Source organism: Clinocottus analis, unplaced genomic scaffold, assembly GCF_023055335.1.
Source record: "Clinocottus analis isolate CAN_PGR_092001 unplaced genomic scaffold, fCliAna1.0.p SCAF_16, whole genome shotgun sequence".
NCBI classification, from domain to species: Eukaryota; Metazoa; Chordata; class Actinopteri; order Perciformes; family Cottidae; genus Clinocottus; species Clinocottus analis.
In genome coordinates, this window is record NW_027175887.1 from 2,132,879 (window position 1) to 2,152,281 (window position 19,403).

Genomic DNA, 19,403 nt, shown 5'->3' on the forward strand with positions numbered 1-19,403 from the left:
CTCTGAAGAAATATGTATTTCTGATGTTGTATTGGAAGAGAAAGAGCTATTCCTCTACTTCTAACTGGTAAACAAAACCACTCAAAACATTTTTGTGAGCACATTGATCACTTTAATTCATGCACTTTCCATGCAATATTCACTCCAGTATTTTCTTTCAGTATTTTGTACAATTTTTTAATCTCTGTAAATACAATTTTTTTATTCCATCTGTAAATTTAATATTCTTCTTTGTTACTGCTATTTTTTTTCTTTTTAAATCTTTAATCTGTTTATTACCGTTCTATTGTTTATTTATATTACTTGTTTCTTTTATCTTATTGCTTGTTACTTGTGAGCAGCGCTCCTGTAATCCTGTAATTTCCCTACAGAGGGACAAATAAAGGATTATCTTATCTTATTAAACCATAAACTGATCTTCCATCATATCCCCTACTGGAGCTCAGGGGTTTAGATGTGGGGACTGACAACAAACAGGTTTAACAAAAACACAAAATAACAGTCATCTGCTGACTTCAGTCAGTCAGTAAAACTCCAACAACATTGGTGAAGTGCCACTTTAAAGAATTTGTTCGCCTCGATTACCTTCACGGAGTCGACGGCTATGTTTCTACAGGAGCCCAGAACGGACAAACCAGACCCCGGGTCTAGAGGGGGCATGAAGGCCACCGTAGTCCTCCTGAAGGGAGGACGAAGGGTTCATTCACTCCGTCATTGCTCGATGCCACAAAATCTTTCCCACTGCTCCTTTAAGTTGTTTATCATCGTAAAGGAACGAGGTCAACTTTAAATACTTTTTGGAGTCAAGACGTCGAGTTAATACGGTTTGTATAAAGACTCTAAAAGTTTCTTTGAATAAAGTCTATTTCTAATATACAAGAACTGACCTCAGTAACCCCTGTTGTGAAAAAAAAGGGACGACAATCAGGTCTACCCACAATGCCCTCAACCCTCACCCTGAATCCCCTGCAGAGGGTCACCTCCCCGACAACATCGACACGTCAGTGAGGATATTATTACTACACATTTAAAATGATTTAAGTAATCCCTTAAATGACCTTCTGATGACCACAGTGAAGCAACACACACGACCACGCTGCTCCTTTTGTTTCACCACTTGCATTTATTGACGGGGAGCGAAGGCGGAGAAGCAAGTACAAAAGCACAACCGAGCTACATATCGACGCCGCGCTACGCTTGTGGGCCGCCGCCTCCGGCGCGGAGTTTAAACAGGTAGCGGGGCCGCGTTTCAAGTGCTGCGGTACAACAACAGCCTGCGGGAGGTGAGGGACTGCCAACCGGGACCCCGTGTCAGGTGTGTCGAGAAGCAGCGACGGGCTCTGAAGCCGCTCATCTACAGCTGCCACTGGCTCGGAGACCAAACGGCGAGACGTCAGGAAGAAAAGACAAAGGCGGACGAACAAAAAGAAAAAGCATCAAAGGGAAACTTCACACCAATACATGTGATCCAGTTGTGGTCTTGTAGTGTTCAAATTCATGGTTTAATGAGACTTTTCCCAATGCAGAAAACAAATAAATACATTCAGGTCCCTCTTCTGCGACTGCGAGGACAGAAAACAATTGCTCTGCTAATGATGGATGGTGTGTCAGGTATCAACACGGCAGCCCAGTCTCACCGACAGTCGAGGACCAGATTGGCCCAGTCGTGTCCGGTCCATCGTCATCAACGTGTGTGTGTGTTTGTGTTTTTTTTGGGTGTGTTTTTCCCCCTGTGAAAGTGCACTTTATTTTAAATGCACTTAATATTTGGCGAGTCGACCCCCTCCCTACAGCCACGATCCAGTCGCCCATCTCGGAGAGGTTTTGCAGAGAACGGGTGCTAACGCCCCCCCCCCCCCCCCTCATGCGAGGCCCAAACGAAGACTGGAAATTAGAGAAAATCATCATAGAAATCCACAAATGGCAGAAAGGAAAACATCACGATAAAAAAAACAGCAAGAGACACAGAAATACATCTCCAACCTCATTGAATTTTAAAGGCAACGTTTCTTATCCCGTGAGAGAGTGAATGTAACTCTTGGCTGTTAAAGGGAAGATTCCTCCACACGTGGACATTGTGACGCAGAAGCGACAAAACAAAAAAGCTTTCTGAAAAAAAGAAAAGATGATTCAATCCGACATTGTTGGCCACACACCTCTGATTTCACAGCCAACTGTCTGCTGCTGATGCACAACGTGTAAAGGACCGCTTCCACGTACTCCACTCCATATTGGTTATATTTGTAGCTAGCGCCAACAGCCTGTTAGCTTAGCATAAGCTTAACAATCCATTTTTCCTCAAGTCTTTGTGCTAAGCTACGCTAACTGGCTGCGGCTTTTTTATATTTAGAGAGTGGTGTCGATTTTCTCGCCTAACTCCAGGCGTGAAATATGCACGTTTCCCGAAATGCCAAAACACGCCAACGATTGACATACGAAGATTCTCAATAAAATACAAGGTTTTTAAATCACACAGTTTGCTGAAAAGACCGAAATTATAACAATACAAAATGCTAATTGGTCTCACATGGCAATGTCCAAAAGTGACATGTTTCCATTCAATCTGATGTCACTTTTGATAAAAGGAAGGAGCTACGCCTCTGAAATGTAAATGACTTCCGTCATTGTCCTTGTTGATTGGCGGGGCTTGGACTCTTCCCCCTTTACCTTGTAAAGACACATACAATTTGGAGATAAATATTCATATTTACAAGGCAGACGGTTCTATAGAGTAGCGATGCTCCACCCGTCTTTTACGTTATACGCAGTTAACATTTGTTTTAAGAATATAAATAGCATACTTTTTTTTATCTAGTAAAAAAAAAAAAACTTGCTGGTTGAACACAGCTATATAGTTCCACATGTAAACAGACATAAAAACAAATGTGGGTGGGGGGAGGTGGTGGGACAAGCTTAAAATGGGCTGTTCTAGCTTTTATACAGTGGTAAACCTTAGAGGTAGAAAAAGTATAAAATATCATTGAGAACTTTAACACAACCACCACAAGAGGACACACAGACAGGACGACGGCGTGCTGAGCTCCGACACGGAGGGCGGCTGAGGTCCCCCGTGGGCCTTCACCGTCCACGGCCAGACGTCAGAAAACAACACGGCCGCCCCGAAGATAAAAGGCTAAAGAGAAGGAGGGAAGACAGGTCGGCCCCGTCCCGGAGACACAACGAGGTCCGAGCACGGCCAGCGGCAGCTAAAGCTTCCTGACTGGTGCGATGGGTTAAATACTGGACACAACATGTACGTGTGTGTGTGTGTGTGTGTGTGTGTGTGATGCATGAGAGAGATATTGATTAGCTCTGGGTTCAAACAGTCACTGAGTCAGAGAAATGTCTGTACTCTCCGGCCTGTCCGGCACCATTTCTTACACAAAAAGAGAATCTGTAAAAGAGACCACCTGACTGTGGATTTCTTTTTTTTAAATACTTCTATTCAATCATATTTAATTTGTAGTGGACGTATGATAAAAAGGTAGCATCACTCTGCAGCTGATACCCAACCCCTCACACCATAAAGTACTACAATACGTGACAATAGTTAATGGGAGGTGATACTTTTATGGAAAAAGAAATGTCGTAGTCTGATCTTATTGTTTTTTCTCTCCTGGTTTCATGTCTTAAGAACAGGAGATTTCCTTAAAGTTACAGTTTTTTCACCCGTGAAAGCAGGTGTTTTGTGGTTGTTGCAGTACTCAAAGCATTCATGTTTTCTCCCAGGTGAGTTTGAATGTCTCACCTCTCTTTAGTCACAAACCCGGGAGAGAAAACTATTTAAATCAAACTTAAAAAAATGGATCGCCAAAATTAGTTTTTTTCTCTTTCTCTCCGAGCTTCCGTACATGTTAGTCCTGTTCAAATGTTGTTTTCCTATTCTCAAAGAAATCTGTTTGGGATCTCTCTTGTTTAGCCATCTGACCTAAACTCATATTCCTATAAAACTGCATTCATTTTGTTTTTTTGGCCCCGGCCGTGTCCTGTCTAATGTCAGCCAGCTGGTCTGTGTCTGTCATAACGCAAGGCGTGAGTCAACGCGCTGCAGACCTGCGTTGTGTCGAGCACCTCCACAACACAATGAAAAGCAGCACCGGTTCGATACCGGCCGCCGCAGATTGGGTTAGCGGGTGTGTGTCAGGGAGGAGGTACTCTAACAACGCACAATTACTTTCACATTTCAGACAACAAATGAGGTCAGTGCCGATGTTACGGAGACAGACATCACCAGTCGTGTGCTTCGCTTATCATTTTGTAATTCAGTCCCAAAAAAAAATCTAAAAAAGAAATCGGGAACAGCTGATTCTAAGCCCCAAAGCGGTCACATTTAAATATATATTTAAAAAAGACATTATAACATAAATAATCATATTAATAATTTGTGAAATAATACAAATTCTATACAAATGTTTTAAAAAGCACTATGTAATATATTAATGAAATTTAAGCCAGTGGCATACGGCTGTAGTGTAATATATAGTTTATAGCTCGTACTAGCTTAAACAGCTATCCAGGGACGAGCTACGATATTACTTTTGTTTCAGTTGCTTCTAAACCCACCACATTTTAAGTGCTTATTTCAAAAGAAACACTCAAACACAAACAGACTCTTTTCTCCTATTTTTGTGCAACGCTCAAACGAATACTCCGGCCGGGCATCGTATGGTTGTTCTCGTCTTGAACCCCGTGTTCAACCACGACGGTGACTGCTGAACCCAGAGTTAGCGGCGGACACAACGAGCGGCTGACAGCGCTGGAGCTGCTGAAAGGGTTTTGTACAAGAGTGTGTGGGGAAGGTTGAGGCTCAGGGTCTGTGAGCATGAGTGCGGCGAAGGATCGGCATGTGTGTATGCGTGTGTGTGTGTGTGTTTCTGGGTTTGTAGTGTGAAAGGAAGCTCCTCTACGTCCCTTTAGGCGGTGTCCATTTTAAGGCTTTGGGGTCAATGGTCTTGCCATTGCCGCGTTTGGTCTCCTTGGCCTTCCAGTCGTCGATAAGGTCCTGCAGAGAGAAAACGCACTTCAGTAGAGCTGTGGCATTTAACTTTCATGATAAGCAATCAGCTGCAAGCTGGGCAAAGTAGGGATCCCCTACCTAGATTTCCTCTTTGATGGTTTTTGTTTCCTACCTGTCTCTTTAAAACCAGGTGCTTTCCCTTCCAGTATTTGAGCATCTGGAGAGACTGCAGCGTGCTGACAATATCCACTGGGTTCACCGCCGTCTCCTGACTGATCTCTGTGAACACAAGAGTGGGACAAGAGAGGGTCAGGGTGACGGCTCTGTCACCCTGACCCTGGCATGCTAGCGGCTCTGTGAGGCTGTACACCGCCGCGCTGACGCCGCCGTGCTGAAAGGCTCACGGCGACAATGTTAAAGAAACATATTTAGCTTTCTTGCCAAGAGTTAGATGAGAAGATTGAAACCACTCTCATGTGGCTCAGTAAATATAAGGCTATAGCCAGCAGGTGGTTAGCTTAGCTTAGAATAAAGATAGGCAACAGCTAGCTTGTTTCTGCCAGCAGGTGGTTTAGCGTAGCTTAAAATAAAGATAGTAACAGCTAGCTTGTTTCTGCCAGCAGGTGGTTTAGCGTAGCTTACAATAAAGATAGTAACAGCTAAATTAGCTTGTTTCTGCAAGCAGGTGGTTTAGCGTAGCTTACAATAAAGATAGTAACAGCTAAATTAGCTTGTTTCTGCAAGCAGGTGGTTAGTTTAGGATAAAGACTGGAAACAGCTAGCTTGTTTTTGCCAGCAGGTGGTTAGCACAGGATAAAGACTGGAAAAGCTAGCTTGTTTTTGCCTAAACGTAACACCTCCCAGCACCTCTAAAGCTCACCAATTACCATGTAATGTATTGTATACAATCAGAGATCACAAAAGAACTTTAATTTTTGCTAAACAGGTTTATCATTGTTAAGGCTTGAAACAATATTCAACATAAAAAACGTTAGCTAAAGTAGGCCCACATCCAGAGCTCTTTATGCAACGTGCAAACACAGCGGGAACTAATCAGAAGGCTCCAGATTGATGCCAAAACCCATTTTGCACAACGTTTGCTAATCTCTACACTCGTGGCGGAGCAAGGCGGCGGCAGAGCGGTCGCATCATGGCAGCACAGAGGGTACGCATTTTGAATGTAGAGAGGAAATGACTGAGAAGAGGTATTTGTATTACTCCGTACGAGTTGAAAAGATCTTCCTAAATGCAAAATGTCATGCAGGAATTATGAAAGAAAAGAGTACACAAGGAGGCTTGAACAGGAGGAACAGAGTGTTATTAGGGAACTATGCGTTTCTTTGTCACACTGTTGTGATTTCCATCTGATCTATTATTTGATGCTTTCGCTATCTCTGATAAGCGTGACAAAAGATGTTTGAATGACTGTGAATCAGTTATTTGTGAACAGTAACTCATCTAAAACTAAGTGCAATATTGTGTCTTAGTCAACTGGAATTATTTAAAACTGAAAAACTAAATAAATCGTATTGAGCCTATGACCATGTAAGACTTAATTTAATGGCATTCATAAGTTTTAACAAGCCCTTTCTCCAGCACCATCATCACGTCAAATTTCCAACACTTTTTTAATGTTTTTTTTTACCAAATACCTTCAAAACTGAAGACCCATCAGGCTCAGAAGTACTTTGAGTTTTGTGCAAGTGATAGCGTGCTATCAAGGCTAAACTAGGCTGGTGAGCGTTATACCTGCTGGACATCACAGCTGTGACTGGGAGCATGTGAGCATACGGACGTCGACCGCCGTGCGTCACAAGAGACATTTGTTGTCTTTTCAATTTCACGATCATTTTGTCTGTGTTAATACATTTGGCAAACATTTTTGGCAAGATTGTAAGCGCTACATTTGTTATGTTTTATTTTTAATACGTAAACAAACTGACATTTAAATAGTTGAAATTCTGTAAATGATATTTGATAGTTTTAATCAGGACTGAAGTTGGTTACCAGATTTAACTCTGTGAAAGTGGAAAATAATATCTATTAGTAGCTCCGAGTGTCAACGAGTCTTTGTCTTGTCTTTTCTGCAGAATGAACACAACCAGGAACAACCCAGTGCGTTTGGAGATGACCTAGTTTCGCTTGAGTTTAAGTCTCGGGCGCATCCAACTTCATTAATCACCTGAACGCTGACTTGGAGAGACCACAATGTTCCCCGGTCCATTCACCAAAGACGACACACATGAATGCATGCGTGCACACAATATGACACTCACACATACGCACACAGTCTTGCTGCCCACCGTTTCTTCCCCCAAAAGATTTTATGTTTCCCTATCCCTTGTTTAGCACTTTGGAGAGTGCGGTCCAGCTCTGACCTTTGATGGAGATCTCTTTGCCCTGGAAGTTGTTCAGGTAGCGCAGCAGCACCTCTTTCCAGTAACTGCGGTAGCTGATGAGGCCCAGGTCAGACAGCGGGCGCTCAGGTGAGCCCACCTTCTCCTCCACTTTGGACAACAGGTAGCCTGAAAAAGGCAGATCAGAAAGAGCTTTCTGTTGTTGTTGGTTACACTCCTCCGCAAGCATTACCTTCTCCCAGTGAGGAAATGTAATAAGGATACAGAAAAAAAGGCAAATTAATCACCGTAATAGCCAGAAAACAAGAGTGTGCAACGGTTTCCTCAGAAGGGAAAGTGCTCCAGACAGCCTCCTAAATCTGGTGTTATTGTGCTGCGCAGAAGCCCTTGGCCTATGTTTTAGGTTTATGAGACAAAAACACATGCAAGAACACGCAAAGAGGGGCACACACACATACACAGACACACACACTCGCGCTCTCTCTGGACTCACTGAAGTCTATGAGCATCTTGCCGTAGCCCTGCCTCATGTACTGCGGCATGGTGAGGATGCAGGACACGTTGTAGTTGAGGAAAGAGTTCTTCTCCTGCAGAGGGAGAATGGATCCGTGAACTGAAATGAGTTTTTCAAGGGCTGATATGCTTGAATGTGAGGACGCTGATATTTTGAGCTGGTATTTACACAAGCAGAGGAAAAAAATATGCTTTTTTTTGTCCAATCTTTACTTTTACCGATCTCATTTTGTCTGTGCATATTCACTTAAGCTGATTTATTTTTCTTTCTCTGGTAAACACTGGACACTTGCTTGCCTTGGAGAAGTATCCGACCAGATGGCAGCCTGTGTTGTCGGCTTCGGTCATGACGTAGAAGAGGAAAGGTTCAACATCGTAATACAGAGTCTTGTGGTCCAGGAAGAGCTTCGCCAGCAGACACAAGTTCTGGCAGTAAATCTGTGAAAGAGAGCGCAGTGTTAATTTATTAAAGTCTCCAGGGAACACAAGGCTGGCTAATCTCACACAGACAGATCCATTAGGTTTGGGAGTATCAATTTCAGGCACAACAACAGGTTAGAAAGCCCAGAGACAAAGTGTTGTACTTGAAGCTAAAGAGACACTGCGGAAAACCAACAAGAAGGGACTTGAAGGTAGCATCGGCCCTCCTTCATACTTATACTGTTGATACTCAGCCAGTGTCGGAGCCAAAGAGCCTCCAGGGATTGCAATCAGAAATGTTCTCATCTTTTAAGTTTGAATGAAATGAACAGGCGATCCAGACCGATTGACAAGTTATGTACAGGCAGTCTGCCTTTCACTACAGAGATAAAAAAAAAACCCTTGTATTAATATTTCCTAATCGTCTCGAGTCCCCTAAAGAGTCCACTAAGACGGTTACATGTGTTACGTTGTGACTGAGCAGATCTGTGACCACCGACTATGCTGATGACCAAATATAAATAATGCACGAACAGCTGAAAAAGGTCATTTCTGACACCTTCGTACAGTCAGGAGTTCAGCTGTCCGACTTGGGACGAGTAAGCTTGCGGTATGAATGTGAAAATGTTCTTGTGCGGCGATAGCCGAACCTTCCTCTGGGAAAGCCGCTCTTTTACCTTGTTCTTCTTTCCGTCCACCTCAAAGACAGAGATGTTCCCCTTCCTGTAGATCTCGTCACCCGGCGGGTGTTTCCAAACACACTTGGCCTTCACGCGACAAGAGATGTGAGAAAGCCGGTTAGTTCATACAGAAGTTAGACAAACATTTTACGCTTAGTTTCGCATGGTGCTCCTTCTGGATAGAAGAAACATAATCAGATACATTCAGATCCTCCCTGCTTGATGAATCTTATCTCAGATGTTCTTAATTTAGTTAGAAATTCAAGTTAATGTTACATAAATGGCCAAACTTTGCCATTTGTTTAACATCCAAGCTCCAAACCATGAGGTTCAGCAGAGCGTCCTCTCTGATAAAAGGAGCTTTTTTTTCTTTCTTCTTCTCTCCCTCTAATATGGAAACGGTGTGAACCGCATCAGGAGGGAGAAGTTATACAGTCTATCTAAATAGAGTCGGCGTGGTCTGGGAATACAATTACGAGTCGCCTCGGGCGTCGAGATAGTAAGGTTAGAGTTGGAACTGAGGCCCAGGCTCATTTCGTGCCACAGTCCATTTACACTTTGATGCTTCAACACCACCGACTGAAAGCTTCAAACTTTTTGGTTATCAATCAGAGTCTTTCAGCTCCAATAAAGTACCGCTTCCTAACCTCACCTGGCAGACTTTGCAGCATTTAGCTGTGTTTTTTAAGCTTTACAAATGATCATGAAAACACTGAAACGAAAGAATAATATTTTGTTTGACACTTTTTGTAAAGAACAGATACACACACACACACACACACACACACACACACACACACACACACACACACATATACATACATACATACATACATACATATATATAGACACATACATATATATACTGCATTCTTGGCAAATACAAGACCAATGTCGCAATACCAAAAATACTACTAAAAACAGTAAATGTGCAAGTCTGACATCACTGAATTCAAATCTTCAGACAACAAAAATGCCAAATGTAATTGGATTAAAGTAAAAGACCATTTCTGTTTGACGTTTGTGAAGCTACAGGATGCATAAACTAGGAAATTTAGAAGGCGAAGACGAAGGGTTCAGAGGTTTGGTGTATTGTGTCAGCCCCACTTTGTATTAATCCGATATTGGACATGTAGGTAAATACAATAGAGTGTGACCAGGATGACACTTTGCATTGTGGGAAAAAAAGAAAAGTCCATGAGATTGATTTCCGGCGCTGACGTTCTCTGACTTCAAAAGGACGAGCAGAGAAGGAGCTGCCTCACCATGTGCCGCCGCAGAATGGTCTGGCTCTTCATGTACTTGAGGCAGAACTCGCACATGTACAGCCTCCCCAGGCGGGCGTACTCCTCCGGGTATGGGGAATGGTACCACGTGTCCAGCTCGTAGCGGCCGAACACGATGGTCTTTATCATGTTGCTGCCCTCCGACACCTGGCCGGCCAGCCGCAGTTTCTCCTGTAGCAGCCAGGACAGGAGGGACGTGGAGACAGAGGCCGAAGGTGAAAAGGAACAGAAAGAGGACGAGAAGAGAGGAGAGAAGAGAAGAGAAAGAAGAAAAGATCCCCAATTATTCAGGGAGGAGGATCCGGCGAACCACAGAGCATACACAGGAAAACCTCAGTGGAGGCAACCAGCCTGATAGAACAACCACAAGATGCAGGAAGAAAGATTACAATGGGGAACCAATAGGAAAAGGTCTCAAATTAAGCTTTTAACCTAATATACATGTTGTCCGCAAAGGTTTTTAAAGACGTTTTACGAAGAAAACCGAATCTAAATCTATTGTGCGTTTCATTTATTTGTTATAGCACATGCCGTTTGTAGGGAACCAACTAGAACATACAAAACCGTCTGTGTGATTGGAGGAGAACAACGCCTTCTCGTCTGAATGGGTCATAAAGCAACAGAGCAGAAGAAAAAAAACAAACACAGAATAACAGGAAGTGATTGTCCAAACTACCAAAAATATCTCAGACTCCTCCTGTGGCTGCAGAGGAGGGTTTGCTGACTGAAACAGAGAAGAAGAGGAATAATGCAGAAAAAGGGGGAGGGAAAGGTGGGGACCAAAAAACAAAAGGGAAGCGGGAAAGAGTAAGGGAGGGAGGTGAGGATGAGTTTTCTCTCTTACAAGGTCCTCCGAGGCACGTGCCTGCGCTTTCCTGAACAGCTCAAGGTCGTAGTCGCTGGTGATGTTCTCCAGCAGCGGCTCCCTGCTCGCTCCGTGGCTCTGACGGTGCTCCTGGAAGTGAGGTTTGGGAGGTTGGGGAGAGAGAGGAAAGACTTTCTAAATATGAATGGGTTAGGATACGGAGGCGTGTGAAGGAGTCAACACGTTCATTTCCCGCACACTTACCATGTACTTGTCCTTTTGCTCCTTGTTGAGGCCTGAATTCCTCTTCCTCCTCAGCTCCGTCACCTTCTCCTTGTAGCGCAGCTGGCGGTCTGACGGGGCCTGAGACCACAAAGAGACAAACGCTGGAACAGAGAAGGCTTTGCGCCGCCTGATGAGACGGTATGAATAAATAATGTCTTGCTGAGATGTATAAATGTTCTATTAATACTAGTGTTATTGATGTTTTATTACTGCTTGATGTAATGGAAAAATAAACACAAATTGTTAAGGTTCATGATTGTAAGTGCGTTTCTGTTAACCCCGATATCGGCGTCCCACAGGGATTTATACTCGGGCCACTTTTATTTAGTCTTCACCTAAAAGATATGCCTGCGTCTGAAAAGATCCAGCAATATGCTGATGATACAGTGATCTTTACTCGTGGTTGTACAGACAGCCAGCTGCTTAAAAACATGCCAACGCAAGAAGCCAAATAGTTTGGTCTAATCTAGATAACTTTAGATTCATAAGACTTTCAATAAACTTTGGAACAGTCATGTTTCTGTAAACGCCTCTAAGGAGATAAGACTGAGATATGGTATTATATTTTACTCATTTCAATCTTTTTGTTCATATTTATTTATTTAATATATTTCTGTTTCAGATCTGTTTTCTCGAAAATATGAAAGATGGGAGATATTTGTTACTTTTGGATACGGTACATGTCCAGTCCTAAATATACTTTAGAAAAAGAAAGAAAAAAAAAAACACAGCTATGTTACACATACATGAAGGTCTTAACATCCCACATTTCACATTTGTTTGACAAGCTGTGCACAGGCTGACAAAATGTAAATGCATCTACCCTTTAAGCTGGCAGAAAACTACCGCATGTCATACTTTTCCATTAGTTTTATCCTGTTAGTTGATAAAATATGTAATTTTGTTCTGGTTTAGGGGTTTTGGAAAGACTCTGGCTCATTTACAGCCTTTCCTCTGTTGATCAAATGAACCAATGCGTTACTTCAGACCAGGCCTTGCACACTCACTGTGACTCAAGCAACAGCAGCCCGTCATCACTTTGCCTCTCACCCGGCCGGACTGAGGAATCACAGTGTGATCTCAGACCTGAGGTATTACTGCTTTTAGCAATGCGGGAATTCCCCCTTCATACACACACAGGCACACACACCTTCAGCTCATGATGAAGTGTAGTGACAGGTGAAATTGAGGACGTGTCACAGCTTTCCACTGAATCCACTTGCTCAGTTCATTTGATAAAGAGAACACGGTTTCCTGATATTCAGTACACTTACAATAGGACAATATATTTATGTGCACATGTATTGCTCTGTTTTTTGCTGTGAGCATGTGTCACCATGTGTTATACCTGTCGGATGCAGTTGCTGTTTATATCTGTGTGTGTGTGTGTGTGTGTGTGTGTTACCTGGTTTCTTGTAGAGTGTCTATTCTCGTCCTGGCGGTGTGACAGCGTCCTTTCCTCGGCCTGTTTTTCGCGCGTCGATGCCTTGCCCTAACAAAACATCAACACTGTGTCTGCCACCAACAACTCACAACAACCCCCAAAGCGGAGACGACAAAGAAAAGACAAGAGTTGCAGCAACCCCCTCTGTGTTCCTGGAAGCTTCGCAGCTTGACAACTTCGATTTAAGTCTGTTGGTTTCCTTTAGTTTCATGCACTGGACACTTGGTCACAGTGCGATGACATATTTCCCACCAACTTGGTTTGATTACTTAGTACTATCATGTAAGCAGTGAAAAAAATGTTTTACAGATTTTAGCAAAAATAGAAAAGGAAAAAAAGGAAGCTAACAGAAAATACATGAAATGGTGGGAAGCTTCCCGTGGGATATTTTTCCTTTTATAAAATAGTATTTCAACATCGTGGTTTCTTACCCTAGAGTCCTTGTTGATATGTCTTTGCGTGTGTGTGTGTGTGTGTGTACCTTGCATTCATCAGCAGAGAGATTGTGGTAGAGAGGACATCCCGATATGGAGAAATGTCTCTCATGCCTCCCTGTGAGATGACCTGAGAGAACAAGCGGGAGACAGAAAGGGAGAGAGATGGACGGGGAGCTGAGGGTTGGTGCGTGGGAGCGGCAACATCTGAGCCGATGAAAAAAGAAACGTTTCCTGTGTTTGTGCCCTCACCCAATGAGTTACACCCAGGCGTGGGACACTTCATGTTGAAGTTGTAGCTCTCGTGGAAGCGCCGCCGCTTGGGCCGGTGGGAGAGGTCGTGGGCGGCGGCCTCTTTGAGCGACAGCTCTTTGGCCAATCTCTCGTCCTCCTCCTGCGACACTACGACGTCGTTGCTAGAAGACACGTGGTCGTTGCCGGGGCTGGAAACGTCGATGTCGGACTCCGAGGACGGGGCGTTACCCGTCGGGGTCCGTGGAGGGGTCTCGTCCCGGTCGCCCCCCTGCTTCAGGTCTGCAGAGCCAATCGGGACAAAGGGAATGAGAGGGAACGATCGCAAGGACGCAGACCTCTGCATTAATCAGTGGGTTTCAACCGTGAATGAAAAGTCTGAAAGTGGGCACGAGGGGAGGCTTTCATGCTGCGGGGGGACACACAATACAACTAGAACTAACAGAAGAAGAAGAAAAAAAAACCACAATTAAAAATGCTTGCTCATTTTTTAATCTTTTACCACAGATCGATCCGAAGGGAGTTCACTGTCGTCTGCAAGTGTGAGCACACAGATGCAGCCAACACCCTCCAGCAGTGGCTGCCGGCAGAGAAATCCAATTGAAAAGACAGATGTAACCGCAGCAGAAGACCAAACACTGGAAGGTGAATGGGTCAGATTGCAGCCCATTTCCTCTCCTATGTCTCTCTGTCACATTGGACTCTTAAAGACGTCGAGGCAAATTTATTTTAACTCAGAAATTGCAAACCTCTGCCAGCGCTTTACAATGTCATGAGATGCGTGTTAGACCCAAAAGCATCTCTCCTATTACCACATGCATTTCAGGCAACTCACTTTCCTGAGGAGCCCTGCAGGAAGTCCAGCAAACAGAGATGCATTGAGGTACAATCTGACAAACCCCATTATTTTGTTAAATCAGGAAAACGCTGACTCATTTCAAGGTTTTAGAACTTATTCCTGCAGCGCTTGAACCCATCAAACGGTCCGGGTCAATTAGTCATCTATGAAGGAATTAGACCCATTAACAATAAATCTGGTGTTCCACAAGGGTCCATTTGAGGGCCTGTGATGTTTTGGAAATTGCTCAATGTTTGTAAACCGGCGTCTAAGAGCATCAAAAGTATTTTCACGCTCACAAGAATCTTGATAATAGGTTTGCAGCTATATGGCTCCTAAATGGTGTGGACTTCCCCTAAAAGGGAGCCATTATTCTCTCAGCCTCTTAAAAAATTCATGTTTAGGCTGTGTATTCAGACATTCCTCTGGATATTGTTTCACTGTTAGACTCCAAGTTAAGGCATAAAACGATAACGTCGAGCAACCAAACGATCTAAAGCGCAGATATGTCTTTTTTATTTATTTAAATGAATACAGATCAGCACCTTCTACAGACTCTGAAGTTAGACAACCAATCCTGGTCTCTCCACGAGGTAATTAATTCATCCCAGTGACAGAAAACAGGATATGTGCCGAGACATATTTGTCTTCTTTAAAATCAGGAACACACTGTGATTACAGACAGAGCTCATGATGTTAGCTGAGTGGGCACAGAATGAAACACGCAGATAGAAGCTCTTCTTCCTACTTCCCATCCTCATCCTTATGTCATTCCCTCTTTTCTCTTCCAGCTTCCTTTAACAACCCCTTCATCTCCTCATCAGCATGAGCTTTACGCTCACCAGCACTGCGGGTGAATTTTTTTTTTCCAGTGAAAGTTTTTTCGTGTCAAGCTTCTTCCTCTGCAGGTGGCTACTCGTGAATCACAAAGCACAAAGCCCCGCCCTCGCTATGTGGCAAGAAGTTAGCAAACAAAACATTTCATGTTGAAAGACTCTTCCAGAACAAACACACAGCATCTGATGAACAGTATCGAGCTGCAGAAGAGCGATTCCTCAACTGCTGCAGCAAACTGAGCGAAGTAACCTCTCAGGGTTATTTTTCGGAGGGGCCTCATGTGTTTCCGTTACGGGGCAGACGCTCACCCTCCTCTCTGACTCTACTGCTTAGCTGTGCCTCTGTTTGCACTCTCGTCAAAACCCCAAACAGCATCCACTTTTAATGAAAAGGGTTGAAAGCATCCCTTAATGTCACGTGTAGGTCCAATACCAAAGACATACACGGCAAACACTGACGCTCTCACCATTAGCCTCGGTATCCGAGCCAGACGACCTGCTCTGACGCAGTGGGTATTTTTTGGGTGCAGTGTTTGTCGCCCCCTGCTGGCTGCGTGTGATCCTGCGCCCGGAGGAAAAGACGGACGCTGCCACTGCTGCTGCCGTCGCCGCCGACTCTGCCGCTGAATCCTGGCCTTCGTCAGGACCAGCGGCTGCAGGAGAACTGCTCCGTACTGAGCTGCAGTTATCTAGAAAGGAAGAGATCATCAATTAGATGCCACCTACAACATTAATATGCCGATAAAAGACGAATACACTCAGAAATATGATTTGGACCTTCCTGCTCATGTTTCTTTACATTGCTACTTTTAGTTGGCAACATTTATAATGGGCTTTTAATTGACAACTATTTTGATGATCAATTGATCATTTAAGTCATTTTATGCAGAGAGAAATTATTTATTTCGGCTCCTACATTGGAAGGATTTGCTCTGTCAATTTCTAAAAACTGCAAAGTTATTGGATTTCAATTCAGATATATTGTACTTGTTAGTATTTTTACTGTAATGTCCTTTTGTATCTTGGTTTTTAGATCATCAGGGATTTCATCATGTCAGCAAAGATGAATCAAGAAAACATTTAGCATATTAGATGATAATGAAAATAATAATTTTGCACAACAATTGTTTAGCTGGAAACATAAGTTAAAAATCTATCCAACTGCATTAAAAGTTTAGCAAATTCTAGATATAATCGTTTTAACCTGAGCAGCCTGTAACAGACTAACTTCATGCCAAAAAAAAGGGAAGAAGAAGACAGAGTTACTTGTTGAGAATGGCTTCAATGATAATCCTGCAGCAGAAAAGAACACTGAACCTCTGTATCCGCTTCTTTTTTGGGGAATAAAAAAAAGGGCATCTGTGCTTTTTTTATTAAGCCTCTATGGGGACGGGGCAGCGTGGCCAACTTCCCTCAGCAACAATAAGCAGAGGAAACAGTGTCGCCTTTTATTTCTCCATTGTAAATCCCCGTCAGCCACAGCGGAAAGAGGTCACACAGGGGATAGGGGCAGTGTTTGTGTCTCTGTGGTGTGTGTCTGTGGGGTGTGCACGTGTGTGTGTGTGTGTGTGAGTGTGTGTGTGTGTGTGTAGGGGGCGGAGTCAGGCAGGCTGAAACCCATTCATGAATTAGAACTGCCCATAGATAATAGACACTGTTCAAGTGTGTGTGTGTGTGTGTGTGTCTGTGTCCGTGTGTGTGGTCTCCGTGTGTGCCTGAATAAAAACATCTTCCCTCATTCAAATGACACTTAAATTAAATTGTACTGTAAATGTGTGGCTATGTAATAAATACATAGTATTAAATATGTATGAAATGAAGGACATAATCACTAAAATGCACGACAAATTTAAAAACTAGAAAAGGTGATATAATAAATGGATTTAATTATAAACTAACAAGGGAAACTGGCAAAAACAATATACAAATGATACTTTTAACTTTCTAAAGTCCAAGGCAAGAAAATACTGGTGTTATTATATTGTTTTTTTTTATTATATAATGCTTGATACAACCAGGTAGCATGGGTGTCCCCCTGAAGGTCCATTACACCGGTTATAATGTGTCACAGTGTAGCGGTTCGGCATCAGTTTACCTTGTGAGCTCCGGCTGAGGCGCAGGGACGCGCGAGTGAGGCGCGTGCTGCTGCGCCTGTGCGCGCTCTCGGAAGCTTCCGCGTGCTCGAGGTCGGCGGAAAAATCAGAGTCCTCAGTCCCGTCCGAGCTGCTGCCGGCTGTCCTCTGCAAAACAACAACGTGCATCAGCTGGCAGCGTGGTTAAAGTCTCAGAGGGGTCAGCAAAAGGATGTGAGACTGATGTTAGTAAAGTGTTGAGTGTTATTTGTTTATTTGTTTGTTTTTACCATCGGGTAATTCAACAAAGATCCCATGCTGGGGGAGGAGCATCACCCCCTCCACATCTCCTCCGGCTCAGCGCCCCCTCTTGCCACGATGGACTTGTCAATAAATAGTCAAAAAAAGCCTCATCGCCATTTGCGGGTTCAAGCCGAGCAGCGCATCTATTGTACCAACAGCCGCAGTTTGATCACAGCGCCTCAGTGCAGCTTCTGCGTAAATTCCCAGTTCGTAGTCAATTACATGGACGAGAAATACTGTTACCACACACACAACAACGCTCAACAACTCAGCAGAGACAGATCAACTAATGAAACATCCTACAAACTTGTGTCACCTCATCACGTTGTCGAAAGGGCAGACTGCCTGTGTGCCGGCCACACGGAACGAATGGGGTGATGCTCACCTCACCCCACCAGAGACACATCAATCCGGCAGGGTGGGGGTGGGGCAAGAGGACTCCAGTACGAGCCAACATGGCATTTGCATTGACGTAAAAAAAAAACATAATGTACCCTCTGAAATAATAACCCATATGTGGTATTATAGGAGTAGGTAACCCACAATGTATCTGTGTTTCACTCGTTGCGCTTAATGTTTAGTTCACAATCATATTTATGTATTCTTTTAATTACTGCATATGTCACGTTGATTTTACAAAGGGCCACCCGAGAAAATACATTAATAGGATATGATGAACCTTTATTGACGCGTATTGGGTAAAGTATGTGTTACAACACGATAAAGACAGGGTTAGGGTTAGAAAAAGTAAAGAAAAAAAAGATGAAAAGAAAGTTGTTGTTTTTTTTAAAGAGGAAAGCCATAGCCATGAAATACAATTACATTAAAGCTATTCACAGATACAGATCAAATTTTAAAAAAAAAGCCTTGTACAAACTAAATGTGAATTAATGTGGCAATTGTGCTAAATATATGCTGCTGTTAGGCTACTTGTCTATTAATGGTAACTAAACATTAACTACATTTTAATAGTACTAGACGATAGTAACAAACAATATACAAAAATACTGAAAACAAATAGTGAAACGTGTTTCTACAAACAGCGTGGACCACAGCGCACATTTAACGTTAAGTGCGTTTGACAACTTCACAACAAGAAGCCGAGGGCTTCATTTGCATACGACCAATCACCTTGGAGAGGAGGCGGGGTTTGAGAGACTTGCGCCAATGAAAGCGACGCCCGTTCTGATTCCGGCCAATCGCGGCGTTGTTTTGGTGCGGGCGCTTCGTTTTCATTCTCGCACTCAAAGAACAGCCTGTTCCCTTTTGCAACAGTTAAAGCTGCTTTTATTGACACGACCGGAGGTCAGCGTCCCTTATGCAGGCCACCAGCTGGTCGAATATCTCACCAGAATTTTGTAAAAGCCCAAATTTCCAAAGCTCTTCTCACCGCACCACGAGGAAGCGACGCGTCATAAACTGCAGCACATTTGTGCCACTCAGCAACACACGTTAGCTAGCATAGCTGTTTAGCAACAACACAAACCGATGGCTCAGTCGAGAGACTCTGCTAACGTCCGTATTTTAACACACATCCACGACCTATTAGCGGCATATTAGAGAATGTAATTTCAGCTCACAGGCGACCAAAGGTGTGTCCACACAGTTAGATGTTTGGCTAGAATGAACTGTGACGTTATGTTGTTGTGTGTCTCCAAACGACTGCTGCAAACATCTGTCTTACCTTTCTGCGGGGCATTCTCAAAGGTGTTACGTGTGTCGCCCGTGGCCGGCTACTACTCCCTACTCTGGGGGCAATTTATTCCAGGTTGTATAAATAATAAGACCAACAAATCACCAGCTTTTGATATGAGCCAACTCAGCTGAAAAGGCGCCCCAATTTTTTCCGCACTTCCTTGTGAGTACGGCGCAAACTCGTTCGTTTTTCGGGTCCGTTAACAAAATGCCTCCGTGCGGAACA

The 19,403-nt window shown here is 43.6% G+C and overlaps 1 protein-coding gene across 3 annotated transcripts; it reads right to left on the reverse strand.

Moving 5' to 3' along the window:
- Positions 1–148: 148 nt before the first annotated feature.
- On the reverse strand, positions 149–19,381 carry LOC137786206 (histone acetyltransferase KAT7-like). Of its 3 annotated transcripts, none has more exons than XM_068577919.1 (15): positions 19,167–19,381; positions 17,203–17,347; positions 15,575–15,796; positions 13,434–13,715; positions 13,229–13,311; positions 12,709–12,795; positions 11,283–11,381; positions 11,058–11,168; positions 10,193–10,384; positions 8,925–9,014; positions 8,125–8,265; positions 7,808–7,901; positions 7,336–7,482; positions 5,130–5,236; positions 149–5,002 (listed from the first exon to the last, which is right to left on the reverse strand). In XM_068577919.1, exons 1-15 carry the CDS (start codon positions 19,179–19,181, stop codon positions 4,904–4,906), a joined length of 1,914 nt encoding a protein of 637 aa, XP_068434020.1. In that variant the 5' UTR covers positions 19,182–19,381; the 3' UTR covers positions 149–4,903. The 3 variants fall into 3 exon arrangements, with proteins under 3 accessions (XP_068434020.1, XP_068434021.1, XP_068434019.1); XM_068577920.1 differs by lacking the exon at positions 19,167–19,381 and adding an exon at positions 17,470–17,540 and having other exon boundaries at positions 11,079–11,168; XM_068577918.1 differs by lacking the exon at positions 19,167–19,381 and adding an exon at positions 17,470–17,540.
- Between the last annotated feature and the right edge of the window lie 22 nt (positions 19,382–19,403).

What these genes read in the sequence shown, in the direction of transcription:
- LOC137786206 (XM_068577918.1), bottom strand. Translation starts at nt 17,496, where the DNA reads ATGGGATCTTTGTTGAATTACCCGATG. An exon ending in CAAGATGCTCATAGACTTCA is followed by an intron (nt 7,483 to 7,807) that starts GTGAGTCCAGAG and finishes TGCCTTTTTCAG; the next exon opens with GCTACCTGTTGTCCAAAGTG. An exon ending in ACCTGGTTTTAAAGAGACAG is followed by an intron (nt 5,003 to 5,129) that starts GTAGGAAACAAA and finishes TTCTCTCTGCAG; the next exon opens with GACCTTATCGACGACTGGAA.